General features: G+C 48.9%; 1 protein-coding gene across 1 annotated transcript; it reads left to right on the top strand.

Moving 5' to 3' along the window:
• The first annotated feature begins 1,583 nt into the window (after window positions 1–1,583).
• On the top strand, window positions 1,584–12,951 carry SYPL2 (synaptophysin like 2). The gene is made up of 6 exons (XM_047082583.1): window positions 1,584–1,637; window positions 1,798–1,872; window positions 8,687–8,811; window positions 9,892–10,093; window positions 11,247–11,438; window positions 12,799–12,951. Exons 1-6 carry the CDS (start codon window positions 1,584–1,586, stop codon window positions 12,949–12,951), a joined length of 801 nt encoding a protein of 266 aa, XP_046938539.1.
• Window positions 12,952–14,851: the final 1,900 nt, after the last annotated feature.

Below are 14,851 nucleotides of genomic sequence, written 5' to 3'. Positions count from 1 at the left end.
ATTATTCTGAATTCTTTTCTGATTGTGTTATATGTTGTATGCATATTGTTGTAGACCATTGGTAATGAGTATTATTTCATATTTGTGTAGTGTGGGCATTTACACACCTTACACCACTTAATCCTCATGCTGACCTGATGCAATAAGTAGGGCAGACACTATTATTCCTATTCTATAGTAAAGGAACTTCAAACTGCAGAACAATGTGTTAAAAATTGGATTGGGGACTCAGTTGTTTCCTATTTCCTCTAGATTTGCAATGGAAATATGCTAGAGAAGTTTCTTTCAAGTCCAGTCACTCCCTTCTACCCCAACCTCGGGAAGGCATTTGCTCAATGAGGGAATGAATTGTATTAACAATAGCTAAATGTTTGTTCAAAAAGCAGTCATTCTAAATTACCAGAGGAGAACTCCAATTAATGACTTTGTGACGAGGGGGATCCATATTTACAAGTCAATTCTTCAGAAGAACAGGCCGGTTCTTTCCACCTGGCTGCCGCCCCATGGCTCACTCAGTGACCTTGGACCAATCACTTAACCTTTCACTACTTACACTTACACTACTTACACTTACAATCCAGTAAACCGAATGTGTAATATTCATGATTGCTCACTTGGGGCTCCTAACACTTTTTGAAAATTAGGCACCGATTGAAGGTCAATCATAATGCAACAATGTCAACTTTTCAATGCAAATTATTCTCTAAATTCCCTATTCCTCAAAGACTATTTTCACTCTCCATTTTAAAGGAGATCGAGTTTATACTTTTTAATGATTAATAACTTTTAAGTCATTAATATATGAATACCTTTTGTTGTTAAAAAATTAAACAATAGCGTAACGAGACAATAAAAAGTGAGCAATTTCTGTTCTGTTGCCCATTCCCTCTTGTAGTGGCTCTTGGAGATTTTGAAAGCAAGCAGTTTGTTAACCTTAAGGTTTAGAAGCTTATCTCAACACTGATAATGCTTGATGAAAATCCTGTCGGTTCTGGGTATTGTGGTGTGGAAGAAGAGAAAAACGGCGCAGAGCGGCTCCAAATCCACGCAAATAGGAAAAGATAAAACAAGAACCCGTGCGTTCCAGAGCGCCAGGCTAGTTCCGACTTTGGCCATGAGTTGGAGCGGCTGTCGTGTACCAGGCTTGAGACTGGCCCTGGAGGCTTCTGGCAACGAACTTGAGCCCCCTCGCGGCCAAACTGCCCGCAGAAGCCACAGGTCCCTTTAAGGCGCCCTGCCCGCCGACGGGGAGCAGAGGGGGCGGGAGGAGGGTTCGCGAGCGCACGCCACGTGACTCGGCTGCCAAGTGCGCTCCCGAGTTTGACAGAAGTTTGAATCGGACTCGAGGGCTTTCTGCAGCCGGAGGGGCTGAGCCTAGGTCCCGGCCTCCGCGAGCGCGAGCTGCAGCGCCCCCGCGACCCGCCCCGCCAGCCTGGAGCCCGGGCCGCCGACGGCCGTCCGCGCTCCCGCACCGCTCGCTGCCCCCGCCGCCGGCCAGCAGTCGCCGGCCCGACCGCGGTGCCCACAGCCTCCCGGCCAGGGAGCCGAGCCCCCGCGCTGCGCCCCGGACCCGCTGCGCCAGCATGTCTTCGACGGAGGGCCCGAGTCACGCAGCGGACAAGTCACCGCGCCAGCAGGTACTCCCCGCGCGCCCGAGGCTGTCTTACCACCCCTTCTCCACCTCAGGGTTGGGCCGGACCCTTGTTCCGTCCCCTCTCCGGAGTGGGAGTGGGAGGAAAACCGGCGCTTTCCTGGGCCCCCCACCGCCCTGACCCCTCGTCGGCCCCGTGTCCGCAGGTGGACCGTCTGCTGGTGGGCATGCGCTGGAGGCGGCTGGAGGAGCCTCTGGGCTTCATCAAAGTTCTCCAGTGGGTGAGTCGATGCTCCAGCCGCGGGCTATTTCGGGAGCCTGGACTGTGACGCTGACCCGAAGCAATGTGGCCGGAGTGGGGGGCGGGGAGGTGCTGCGGCCGGCCCTGGCGGAAGGGTGGGGGGCGGCGACAGGTGGGCGGGGGAGGGGCGGCCGGGGTGCTTCTCCAGCACTTGATGGCAGGAGGGTGAGGAGCAAGGCATTTGGAGTCCGGGATTCGGTCCTTCTATGTGCAAGGAGCCCTTGCCCAGGGCGCTCACATTTCACCCGAGCGAGAGGACCCGGGTGTAACCTTTCCAGAACTCTGATCCTGCACATACCACTCTTCGGTGGCAGGAGGGGGGAGGGAGGACAAGGAGGAGAAGGAAATCCACGGAGGGCAGAGGAGGGAATGAGGCGGGCGAGGGAAACCGTCCGGCCTCCAAACCCACCAGGACCTGACTGATCCCGAAGGTTGACTCGGGAGACAGGGTCCTGCCTGGCTGGCGGTTGTCCTGCTGAGATCACTAAAGTAATCTGGGTTCCTGTAACTGAGTAAGAGAGTGAATGAATGAATGAATGAATGAATGAATGAATGAATGAAGCCTATGGCTCTAGGATTAAATAAAAGAAAAAACATCAAGACGATAAAAATCACACTATGGCCAAAATGTGGCTTGTAGAATAAGATAAAACATTGAGCTGGGAAGCTGGGGCTCTGGGTTTCAGATGTGGTCCTGCCTTTTCCAGCTATGTGACCTAGGGCAAGTCACTTCTTTGGACCTCAGTTTTCAACATTAGTTAAATGTTGATCACACCATCCCGAGGGTCCCCTTCAGCTCTAAATGGTTGGTATGCTAGAATATTGTCCTTCATTAGACTCACCCTGTGACCTTGAAGAAATCACTTGCCCATGGCCTCAGTTTCCTCTGTAACTGTCCAGGGCAAATACCATCTCCTTGCCTCACTGGTGCTTTGAGATATTGGTATGTTCTCTGTCCTTATAAGTGCCCAAGGCCTCCTGAGTATAAGTTAGGAATGTGGACAGGTGCAGTCATTCTTTCAAATCATGAAAACTAGTTGGGAGCATTTAGTGCACTATAACTGAAGAGATTTAAGTTAGACAGTCCACACACCAAATGGTGTGTGAATAACTTAATTAATGTGCTTTCAGCACAGAATTCAGCTAGGGAATAAGTTACTGTTAATACTGAGGATGATTGAGTTCTAAAGGGCTTTTAACTCACTGGAGACAGGAGTTAGCACTGTGTCACTGAGTCCTGCCTGAATCATCGTTTGGATGAGAATCATCAGATCTGGAATTCAGGGGCAATAGTGCATTTGGGGTTATCTGTGGATATCTAAGACCTTGACTGGGGCTACAGGCCAGGCAAGGAGCTCCCAAGTGCAAACTCTGGGATCTGATGGGGACTTTCCACTCTCCCTACTGCCTCAAGAGCAGTTGGATGGACTGCTGACTGAGCTCTTTCACCTCCCCCACTTCCCTGTTCTGACCCACCACTTGAGTACCAGTGGTGGCCATATAAGAATGTTATTAAGCCTCCATGTGACTGCCATCCAGAACTAGGGAACCATTATGAGGAGCAGAACCTGAAATATAAGAGTACAATTTTATCATTAAACTAGACAAATGGATCTAAGGGAAATTTGAGAAAGACTGTCAAGGGATGAGGGAAACAATGAGGTTATTAGACCATGGAATCATCCTTCATGGGGGGATTCTGTAAAGCTTCCCTCTTCAATCCTTCTATCCTTTTCTCAATGCCCTCCTTCTCCAATACCAACATTTCTGTAAAGGCTGCACAAAACAATGCCTAGGAAAATGATCCAGTCTCCTCCCAGGGTCAGCACTGATCCCTAAGAGTTAAGAACCATTTGACTTTTATGATCCTCAGCTTCTTAGAGGGGGTTGATGCCTTTCTCTCATAGTGCTAAATCCAGGGGCCCAGGGCTAGACTCTGAACTCAGCCTTCATTCGAAGGGCAGCATCAAAGGGAGACATGATTTGCTTTACTGCCATCCAAGCAGCCTGAATTCAGAGCGTGAGTTTCACTTGCCCGAGTCTCTGCAGGATGAGCTAATATAAAAGTACACAGGAACCAGCACCAGAAATGACAGTGAAAATGTCATTTGGGGTTTTCACTCATTTCCTTATTGGAGGGGATCAAATGACCCTGACTGGAAAAGGAAAAAAACGAAAAAGAAAAAGAAAACACAGATCTTGCGTTTATCGTAATGATACTTGAAAACTTGTTGTCATTGTTATCAAAAAGCAATTTTGCTGGAATCCTAGTAAGAAGAAAGCAATGTTAGTCTTTTATTATTCAGGAGCTTGGCTTAGAGCTTGGCTTTTTTTTTAATTCAGAAATTAATCTCACTTCAATTCCCAGTTCTGGAGTCTCACTAAGTCTACAGAAAGCTAGCAAAATAACACGGGTATAGACCAAGTATTAAAGAACTGGTTTCCTTAAAAAAGGAAAAAGGCAGATTTTTAGGCCAATGGGCTTTGGTTTAAATGCAGCGTCCTCTGCTTTCTAGCCGTAGAATCTGAGGTACCTAGGGTAAGTAACAAAATCTTTGTGGGCCTCGGTTTCTTATCTGTAAATGAGGGTAAGATCCATCTCATGGGTTCACTGGGAGGATTATAAGAAGTAATTTCTGTAAAGCATCCAAGCATTCAGCCCAGACAGTCCAGGAGATAGTCAGCAAGTGTTGGTTCCCTTTCCTCCTGTTCCCAAACCTCCCCTTTCCCCAAATCTCCTCTTTATGCATACTCTCAGCTAGACTTGTCCTTTGGTTGGATTATTCAAATATCACTGCCAGATCCTCACTTTGAGGGTAAGGCACAAAGGAACCTCCTGGATTACTCTGTCACTGTTCCCATAATAAGTCATATCATTATTAACTGTACCCCTGATCAATAATTTGAGGTGCCAAAGCCACTTACTTGGCTCTGGGGTCTCTATAATGAAAATAAACTATTTCAGTTGGTGTGGGGAAATGAGAATGAATACTATTAGAGTCCATCAAACCAATAAGATGACTGTAGGGGTAAGATTGGAGGGGAGATCTTGTCTTGTGCTCTGCACTAACTAGGGATGGTAGTGCCCCCAAGGCTGACAAAGAATCATCACCATCAAGGAAGTCAGCACCTAACTGGCAAGGTTATTTTGACATCTTTCCCAAAGAGATACAGAGGCAGGAGGAGGAGGGTGTGGAGAGCAATATAGGACCATCTCTGTCCCTAGCAATATAGGTCCAAGAGGAGGAAGGTGGAAGGTTGGCATCAGAACTTCAGAGATCCACCCCTTCCCTGTCTCAAGGACTCTCTCTCTGTCTCTGTCTCTCTCTCTCTCCTTGGCTCCTGTTCTTTTTGAGCAGTTTGCTCAACTCAGAAACCCTTATGCTTGGTGACACGGATGGTTTCAGTTCTTTCCCGCTCTTCCCAGTGGTTCAGTCACCTGGTACATTTAGGGAAGAAAGCAAATCTGGTACAGAAAGGTGGAATGGGCTCGGGCAGGGTGTCTTTCTCTGCTCCTGCATGCCAGGTGCAGAGCTACTCCCTGCCTCCTTACAATCCTCCCTGAACATAGGAGAGATCCCCTTTTTTAGCCTCAATAATTTTATGATGCAGAATTTTATTTTATTTATTTGTTTGAGCATGACACTTTTTTTTTTCTTTTTCCGGATGTAAACTCTTAAAAGAAGGTACCGGGTCTTACTCATCTTTGTGTTTCCAGCACTTGGCACAATAATGCTTAATAACTGTTCGTTGATTAAGTAGAAAGAGCACTGGACAGGGAATCAAGAGATGTGAATTCTAAGGCTGGCCCTCACAATGGCTAAATGTGACCCTGGGAGAGTCACTTAATCTTTTGGGACTTTAGTTTCTACCTCTGTGAAATGAGACTATGGGGCTTGATAATCTCTAAGATCTTTTTTGCTCTGCCGTCCTGTGAATCTTTGAAGTTCCCCTCAGATTTTTCCCATTGTCCACTTACATAACAACCTTTATGCGATTTGTCATCTTGTGACTGTGTGATGTTCAGATTTAATTATATATTCTGGTTTATAAAGAGCTATGTAAGGTGTTTGGGGATTCCTGACTTTCAAAGAATCAGAATAGAAGAGGATGCAGCTAGTGCTAAAGTTATTCATGGTATATTTTACTCTCTGAGGAATCAGAGAGCAGGATTCAGGATTTTCAGAACCTCAAGGTGATCATCCAGACACAGCAGAACTTTGGGCAGTGACGAAAAAGTTCTATTATCTGTGTTGTCCAATATGGTACCTGCTGGTCACGTGTGGCTATTGAAATGTGGCACCTGAAATGTGGCTAAATGTGACTGAGCCACTGTGAATTTTTAATTGTTTTCTTTTTTTTTTTCCTTTTTTTTTTTTAAATTTATTTTTGGGACAGAGAGAGACAGAGCATGAACGGGGGAGGGGCAGAGAGAGAAGGAGACACAGAATCGGAAACAGGCTCCAGGCTCTGAGCCATCAGCCCAGAGCCCGACGCGGGGCTCGAACTCACGGACCGTGAGATCGTGACCTGGCTGAAGTCGGACGCTTAACCGACTGCGCCACCCAGGCGCCCCAAATTGTTTTCAATTTTAATGAAGTTGAATGTAAATAGCCACACTTGGCTAGTGGCTACGTAGCATTGTGGATAGTGCAGCTCTAGAGTACAGGCTCCATGAAGACAGAGATTTTTTCTCTTTTATTCACTACTAAATGATAGTGCTTAGGACAGTGCCAGTACACAGTAGGTGCTCCATAAGTGTCATCTTTCTGTGGATGTTCAGGAGTGCCTGTCAAGGAAGTGCTAGTGAAGAGAAGGCTCCATAACTCACCATCCGTTGCCCCAAGTTAGGAATCCCTATTTTCTTAGGGGACTTTATTGGGTAAAACTATGCTGCCCTTCTTAGAATGTGATGCTCTAAATTATGTGTCCAGTTCTGAGCACCAGAAGCTACTTGCAAGAGGCTCATAGAGCTGACAAAAGTTAGAGAATTCCTATGAGGACGAGCTAGAGAAGCATCATTGTTATGCCAGTGAGGAGGCTTGGAGTATATAAAGGGTAATGATGCAGAGGCTTTGGGCAAATTCTCTTCAGCTCTGTCAAGATAAGCAAACAGGGCTCTACTGCAGTCTCTGTAAATTAAGCCAGATGAGGAGGCTATTCAGGCATTGGAGAGAGTTATACTGTCTCCTTTCCTGGATGTTTTTTTTTACAATGGAGACAATTCTCAGTTGTCTGAACTAAACCTCCTGGAAACAGAGGTGCTCATTGTGACCTTTAGAGATGGGTCAATGGCTCCAGCATGGAGAAGATCTGCCAGGGCAGGCAATGCAAGGCGGGGCAGTGGCACCGGACACCGCTGAGGGGCAGAGCACAGCTGCCGGCAAGCCCGGCCAAGAGCACGCTGATAGTATTACCCCCATCCAGTGGGAGAAAGGCCTCTCGATTGCCTGCTCCAAACCCCTTGTTCAACAGACGGGAAAACGGAGACTCCGAGAACAGAGTTATTTATTAGAGGTCACCCAGCTCATCAGTGACAGGGCCAGGACTAGAATCCAGATTTCCAAACTCCTAATCCAGGTCTCTTTTCAAAACTCCATAACGCTATCAAGAGTTAGCAAAATCACGTGCACATAACTCCATTCTAAACTCTGGGTGCAAGCCTGGGATCTAGATGAGCTGTCTTCTAGGTGCTTAATGTCCAAGATATGGAGAAACATACAGAAAATAATCATTAACAGAATAAGCTCTGTGCTTAATAAGAATGATTACATCATATACAAGCCCGTATAAGGTAAGTGCACAGGAAACGGGGCCTGAACAGATGATGCGGGAGGATAAGTGATTCCAGTTTCTCACCTCCTTTTCTAACCAGTGTGTTTCCCCAGAAAGAAATTAGAAAATCATAGGTTGAGGAAATTTCATTTCACTCAAGACAGGAGGTTTAGTAAAATGTGATGAAAGGTGGAGAGGAAAACAATTCAAGTGACCTGAAATGCTTCTGGTTCTTAACACTGAGCAATGGCAGCATCAACAGATAACAAGGGGAAACACTGCGGGGGGGAACAGTGGAGGCTGATAAGGCAAGTGGAAGGTACTTTGCTCTGGGCGTGGGCCAGGACTGTCAGCATGGACGCAGCCAGCATTGTTGCTGCAAGGAAAAGTACCTTTGGAGGAAGAGGAGCATAGCTCTTCCCTGCTTGGCCCCTCTGAAGGCTTGGTGGAAGTGGAAGTTGCCACTTCTCGCTATACCTCCAGTGAGGCTGGAAGCCCCTGGAAGTTAGCAACAAGGTAACCACAAGATTCAATGACAGCTTCAAAGGAGAAATGGAAAGAATCCCAAAGCATGCCTGATCTCATCACAGAGTAATCTATTTCTAGGATGCCTCTCCCTTGGGGGGGGGGGGAGTGGAATTCAAGTCCACCTTTATCCTAGAAGTTTCCAAAAGCCTAAATTGTGTTGCTTATCATCTTAAGGAGGCTACCTATATTCTCCACTGTCACATCCAATGGCGAGATGTGGAAACTGTCCATTTCTTCTTTCTCTCTATCTTCCCCCCAGACACCACTCAAAGTCAACCTCATTCATTTGACTGTTTGGTCCAGGACTCAGATGCAGTGAACACAGCATCCTGAGGCTGGAAGACCAATGGAAGCCACGGGTCCCTACCCAGGAGGGAGTTGATTAAAGGAAATCCTGGTCCCCTCCACCGTATCTGCACCTGTTAAGAGTCAGAAGGTGGTTCTGATGAGATATACCTTCCGACTCTCAAAGGGGCTTCCCTCTCCCTCAGCTCTTTGCTATTTTCGCCTTCGGGTCCTGTGGCTCCTACAGCGGGGAGACAGGAGCAACAGTTCGCTGCAACAACGAAGCCAAGGATGTGAGCTCCATCATTGTTTTGTTCGGCTATCCCTTCAGGTGAGCAGGAATTGATTCTGACCCCACACAGCCTCTCTCGCTTATTTGGCAGGACCTGCTTGGTCTCTTCCTTCTCCAGAAACTTAAAGGCCTTTTGTTGAGTGCCGCTCCAGGTTCAAATAGAACTACAGGACTTGGGTCCTTTCCACCCTTTAGGAATTTCAGACTAACCACAGAAAAATATCGGGGAACCTCAGATCGATCATTGTCATAATAATGTTCCAGTCCATAGATAACTAATAGCAGGTATAACATGGTTCCTACAGAAAAAACCCATGCAATTGGGGATGGAGGCTTATACGAGTCTCAGCTAGTTGGGCAGGTCCTTCTGACCTTCAGCAACCTCCTCCCTGCCTTGAAGGTTAGGGCACTTGTTAGTACTAAGATCCTAAAGAGTTGACATGGGGTGCTCACCTGGTACCACTAGAGTACAAGGATGTGCACCTTGACCAGGAGGCAGAAAAGAATACTTTTTCTGGGCTACTTGGGAGCTTAGGGAGGGGAGTCCCAACTGTTCAGAGGAGAACTGGGAATAGGACTTGTCTTTCCAGAAATTTTTAGTACCAATGATTAACTATCTCTTGTATATTGCAGGGTGTTTGTTTTTCTCTCCTTATTTTATCCCATATAGTCTCATTTGGGGGGCCTGACTAAGGCCTGGGAATGGGAAAGTCCAAACTAACCTGGCCACTGTGGGCCTGTGTGCCCCTTTCCCAGGGGCAAAATGAAGCTGATCTCCCTGGTGGTTTGACTATAAGAAATAGATGGATTATTGTGGTAGTGACCTGAAGGGCCCTGGAGATCCTTGGAACTACACGGTCACCATATCTGGGCAAAGCAGACGAGTGTGGGGTAGTGGCTGAACGGGAGGTAGAGTTTGACCAGAATTCCAGGGAGATTCCTGTTTTGACTGCAGGGTTTCCTCCAGAAGCATTCCTCCCCACACACCCCCTTTCTTGGCTCTGTAAGAGTCCCAGGGTGAGAATGAGCACAGGACTACCCCTAGGGCAGGTACAGTCTTCTGCCTCCACAGGAAGAGGATTGCCCCGAGCTTAGGATGGCATCCCCTGCCACCTGCAGGTTGAACCGGGTCCAGTATGAGATGCCCCTCTGCGACGATGACTCCACCTCCAAGACTATGCACCTGATGGGGGATTTCTCTGCTCCCGCTGAGTTCTTTGTGACCCTGGGCATCTTTTCCTTCTTCTACACCATGGCTGCGCTAGTTGTCTACCTGCGCTTCCACAACCTCTACGCAGAGAACAAGCGTTTCCCCCTGGTGGTGAGTAAGCAGAGGCCAGAAGTGGGGTGGAGAAACTGAGAGATGTGCTTTCTGAGACTGATGTCAGAGTGAGAGGGGAGGACACCCATATGTGGAAGCTCCTGAATCTCCCTGCCAGCTTTTCCTTGTTGATCCCTTCGGGTTCTGTGGTTCCCACAGCTCCGATGACTCTGCCTCTACCAACTTTCTGTCACTTGCTGTGCTCACAGGAGGCATAACAGCATCAAGAAGTGGGCTCTGGAGTTGGGCTGCCTGGGTTCAAATTCCAGGGTGGTCCCTTACTGGCTCTGTGCTCTTGGACAAGCCACTTATCCTCTATAAACCTCAGTTTCCTCAATATAAAATGGGGATAAAATAATACCCATCTCGGTGGCGCCTGGGTGGCTCAGGGGGTGTTAAGTGTCCCACTTCGGCTCAGGTCATGAGGTCACAGTTTGTGGGTTCCAGCCCTGGGTCAGCCTCTGTGCTGATGACTCTGAACCTGGAGCCTGCTTCAGATACTGTGTTTCCCTCTCTCTCTGCCCCTTCCCCACTTGTGTTCTGTCTTTCTCTCTCTCTCTCTCTCTCTCTCTCTCTCTCAAAAAAAAAAAGAAACATAAAAAAAAATAATACCCATTTCATAGTGTTTGGGGGAGATGAAGTGAAAATGCATGTAAAATATCGGGTATATAGTTAGCTTCAGTAAGTGTTGGCTATCATTAATATTATTCCCCCTTTACTGTCTCCCTATCCCAGGCATGCAAGGTGGAAGGGGTGCTTCAGGGGACCCCATTTGTCTCTTGCAGTCTGCTGTCACTCTGACACCAGTTGTAGCTGAACAATGGTGACCAGAGGAAAAGCTTGAAGGGGAGAGTGGGGAGTTTAGGCCACTTGGATGTGGGGGTAACATTGACCAGCAGGTGCCTTGATACATTGTGGCCTGACCTCAGTTCTGAGGGCATGGGGTGGGGTGGCCCTGGGTAGCAGGGTTCCTTTGGTGGCATTGAACAGATTCCTTAAGATGATCTGGGCTCCCAGAGGTTCTAAGTATTGGGTAGGATAGGAAGAGGTGGCTGTCCTGGGACCCCAGGATCCCAATGCATTCTGGCAAGAGGAAAAGAAGTAATCACGGGGGTCTTTCTGAGTGTATTTCTTGTTCCTCTGCTCCTTTCAGGACTTCTGCGTGACTGTCTCCTTCACCTTCTTCTGGCTGGTAGCTGCAGCGGCCTGGGGCAAGGGCTTGACAGACATCAAGGGGGCCACACGGCCATCCAGCCTGACCGCAGCCATGTCTGTGTGCCATGGGGAGGAAGCAGTGTGCAGCGCTGGGGCCACACCCTCCATGGGACTGGCCAACATCTCTGTGGTGAGACCTGTGGCCACTGAAGGGGACCGGGGGAGGCAGTGCTATCCCAGATGCCCAGGCCTGTCCCAGCTAGCAGGTTCTGGGACAAAAAGAGAGGGTGTCTCTCCAGCTGGCATCCCTTACAACTGGAGCCGGTGACCCTAGCACCTAAGGATGGCTGCTGCTCCCTGGCTGACCCTGAGAAGACATTTTGGTTTGGGGGGAACCCAAGAGCCATTTAGCCTCCTGTTCTTTCCTCCTTCTGTACTCTGTCTTCCCATTTCCCTTCTCCCCGCATCCAGGCATGCCCTTTGTGACTGCTTCCCACTCCTCCTTTACAATATGTGTTTGTGTGTGTATGTGTGCACATGCGAGCATATGAAGGAGAGCACAGGCTGTGGCTGGGCTCACGGCTGGGAGCAGACCCAGAATGAGTGAGAAGGGGTTCACTGTCACTCAGGCCTCTACACTGGAAAGGGGTTTTGGGCAGGTGTGGGTCCGGCAGGTATGCACATGTTTGGCCATCCCAGTTGTTAGAATGGGGAAATCTTTCCATATCAATTGGTAGATAGCTGAGGCCTGAAGCTTTTCAAATGCCCCCTGTCACCTTAGCCCTGCCCTGAAAATGGCCTGGAACTCTTCAAGGCCCAGCAACTGAAGGGTTTAATCGCTGGCACACCAGGGAGCCTTCTAGAACTTGCTGGAACCCTGCTGATCAGTTTTAGCCCCCAACATTTTATTGTAAAAATTTTCACACATCAAAGTTGAAAGAATTTTACAATGAACACCCACACACTCATTGCCTAAACTGCACCATTAACATTTTACTAGACTTGCTTTATCACACATCTACCCGCCTCCCTTCATCCATCAAACCATCTGATTTTTAATGCATTTCGACGCTAATTGCTTTGACATCAGTTCACCTCCCCCACCCCAATACTTCCTGCTGATAGGTTTTTAAGTATTTTTGAATAAATAGTTGAATATAGCCCGGGCTGGGTCCCTGGTCTTAAGAAAGGAGCACCTTGGACAGCTCTGGTCACACCCACCCTTGAAAAAGGCACTCCTAACAGTGCTTTGGAAAGCACCACCAGAGCCCCTGCTCCTTGCTCTGCTTTGCATGATGCTTCACTCCAGGGGCCAGACTCTCCTAGCAACCAAGCTACAACCTGGGTGCATGCTGTGGACAGTTAGGGACTTTTGCCAGAGAGCCCCTTAGTGGGTATCAGCATTGAACCCTGCCTGTATCTCCAGTTCTCTGTGTTTTAGTCTTCTGAGCCCCCTGTGCCTCTTCCTTCACCCCTCACAGGAACTCCTCCTCCCTGTTCCCACAGTTCCCCCCTTACTATTCTCACAAACTTCCCTGATGTCTTTGCAGCTCTTCGGCTTTATCAACTTCTTCCTGTGGGCCGGGAACTGTTGGTTTGTGTTCAAGGAGACCCCGTGGCATGGGCAGGGCCAGGACCAGGACCAGGGCCAGGGCCCCAGCCAGGAGAGCGCAGCTGAGCAGGGAGCGGTGGAGAAGCAGTAAGCAGCTCCCACCTGGCTACTCCTGAACAGGACAGCACCTCTTCAACCACCTCCAGCTTCCAGGACCTCCCTCTTCCTCCTTCTCCAACTCCCCTCCTCCATCATTCTGGGCTTTGAGCTTTGAGACGTCGTCGTCGATGGATGGGCAGGCATCAGCTGTCAGAAACCCCAGCGGCCCTACCAGTGGCTTCCTATCTCTCCTCTTGCTGGAGCTTCGGATGGCAGGAGCTCAGTGCTTCTTGTCTACGGCCTGGACCCCAACATTTTGCTTGGGGTCTTCCTCGTACACTTACAGCCTCCCATTGCAGGAGAGGGTTGGGGGCAGGAGACTGGTTCCTAGCAGCCACTTCTATCAACCTGTCAGCTTCAATAAAAGTGGGGGGAGGGGAAATTGGCTGGCAGCCTTCTTCCTGGTCCCTTGCATGAAGGGCCCACCAGTGGTTTAGTGACCCCTCTTCAATGGTTGTTATCTAAGCCTTGTGTCTGCCCTGATCTCCAGTCAGCCTGAGCCCGGTATGCTTCCCACTTTTTCCTCTGGCATCTGCTTGCCCACAGAGCCTACCATGTGGGAACCCAGGAGGCCAACTAGTCTAGAAGACAGCCCTGTAGGGGCTCCTGATGAGGCCCAGACTAAATGGGGAGCAGATATATTGCAACTGGGTTGCAACTTCAAGAAACTGAAGCCAGGAAACTTGCTGGGGAAGCAGTTTCTTCTATTCCCTTAGCCCTCCCACCCCTCCAGGCTGGTGCACCTTCCACCAATAGTAAACTCGTACTTGCCTTAGAAACCCCTGACCTTCTTCCCTGTCCTCCTTCTTGGGCTTAGTCTCACACAGGGGACACTAGATGAGGGGTCTAGGAGCAACTCCCTTTTAGCCCTCTCTGCCTCCAACCTCTCTGTCCATCTCCCTTCCCCAATCTCTTGGGTCTGAGGCATTCAAGATCCTTTTCCATGTCTGTCCAGGCTTTCCTTTCATTCCTATGGGGCCATATAGGGGCTTTGGAAGGGCCCAGAGGACCACCATGAGGCTAAGTTGCCCCAGAGCCCCAGGACATGGATGGATGGGCCTATTTCTTCCTCATTCTCTGCTCATTTCCCCCCAAACCCCCAACTCCTTCTGTGGCCCCTCTTTCATTCTCCCCTATCTCACCTTTATGAAAGGACACACCCTCTCGGTTTGCCCTCTGTTCCTCCCCTGCTTCCTCATTTCTCCCAGGCTCTATCCCTCCCCACCCAAACCCCCAGTCCAGGGCAGGCCAATGCTATTGGTGCTTCTTCACTTCGGGACCCAGTTCCATATTTGTCTTTGATATGTCTCCTCTTTCTGACACCTCCTTCAGTCCCTCTCTGGACCCCAGGGCCTAAGAGTCAATGCTGACTGGGAAAGGGCCATCCATCTCCTACCCAGCTCGAAGCACTTCAGTCTGCCCTGGCCATAGGGCTGCTCAGGGAAGGATGAAGAAGGAAGAATCCAGCCATTTTCTGATCCAGTGCCAATTAGCCCACTTATCATCCCAAAGGTGAATGTGCCCTGTGCCAATTTCTCCTCAGGACTGAGTCATCCCTTCCCACCTTCTCACCTCCCTAAACACCATCCCCAGTAATGTGCACTTTCCTGGGGTACCCAGAAGACAGGACCTTTGATATGGGGCCCGTCATTTCTTTGGGTCAGAGTTTCCCTACTTGACAGGGGGAGTGTGAGATTTACATCCTCAAATGCTCCAGAATCCTTCAGTGAAATAATTAGATTTTTTGTTTTATTTTTCTTTTTAGATTTTGGGGGAGGGATTTGAGGAGAGAGGAGAGGAGATGGGGATGAGAGTGTTTCTAAGTCTGAACCTCTCTCTGTCCTGAGCTGTCCCCATGGTTACTCAAGGAAAAGGGGGGAACAGTTTTGCCT

The sequence above is a fragment of the Lynx rufus genome, unplaced genomic scaffold (genome assembly GCF_022079265.1).
Source record: "Lynx rufus isolate CCGP_SWC_20201006 ecotype Redwood Valley unplaced genomic scaffold, mLynRuf1.p SCAF_2, whole genome shotgun sequence".
Classification (NCBI taxonomy): Eukaryota; Metazoa; Chordata; class Mammalia; order Carnivora; family Felidae; genus Lynx; species Lynx rufus.
This window is presented reverse-complemented; position numbering and strand designations above follow the sequence as displayed.

Coding starts and splice junctions, on each gene's coding strand:
- SYPL2 (XM_047082583.1), top strand. CDS start 1,584: ATGTCTTCGACGGAGGGCCCGAGTCACGCAGCGGACAAGTCACCGCGC. Junction 1,638..1,797: donor ACAAGTCACCGCGCCAGCAG/GTACTCCCCGCG, acceptor CCGTGTCCGCAG/GTGGACCGTCTGCTGGTGGG. Junction 11,439..12,798: donor GACTGGCCAACATCTCTGTG/GTGAGACCTGTG, acceptor ATGTCTTTGCAG/CTCTTCGGCTTTATCAACTT.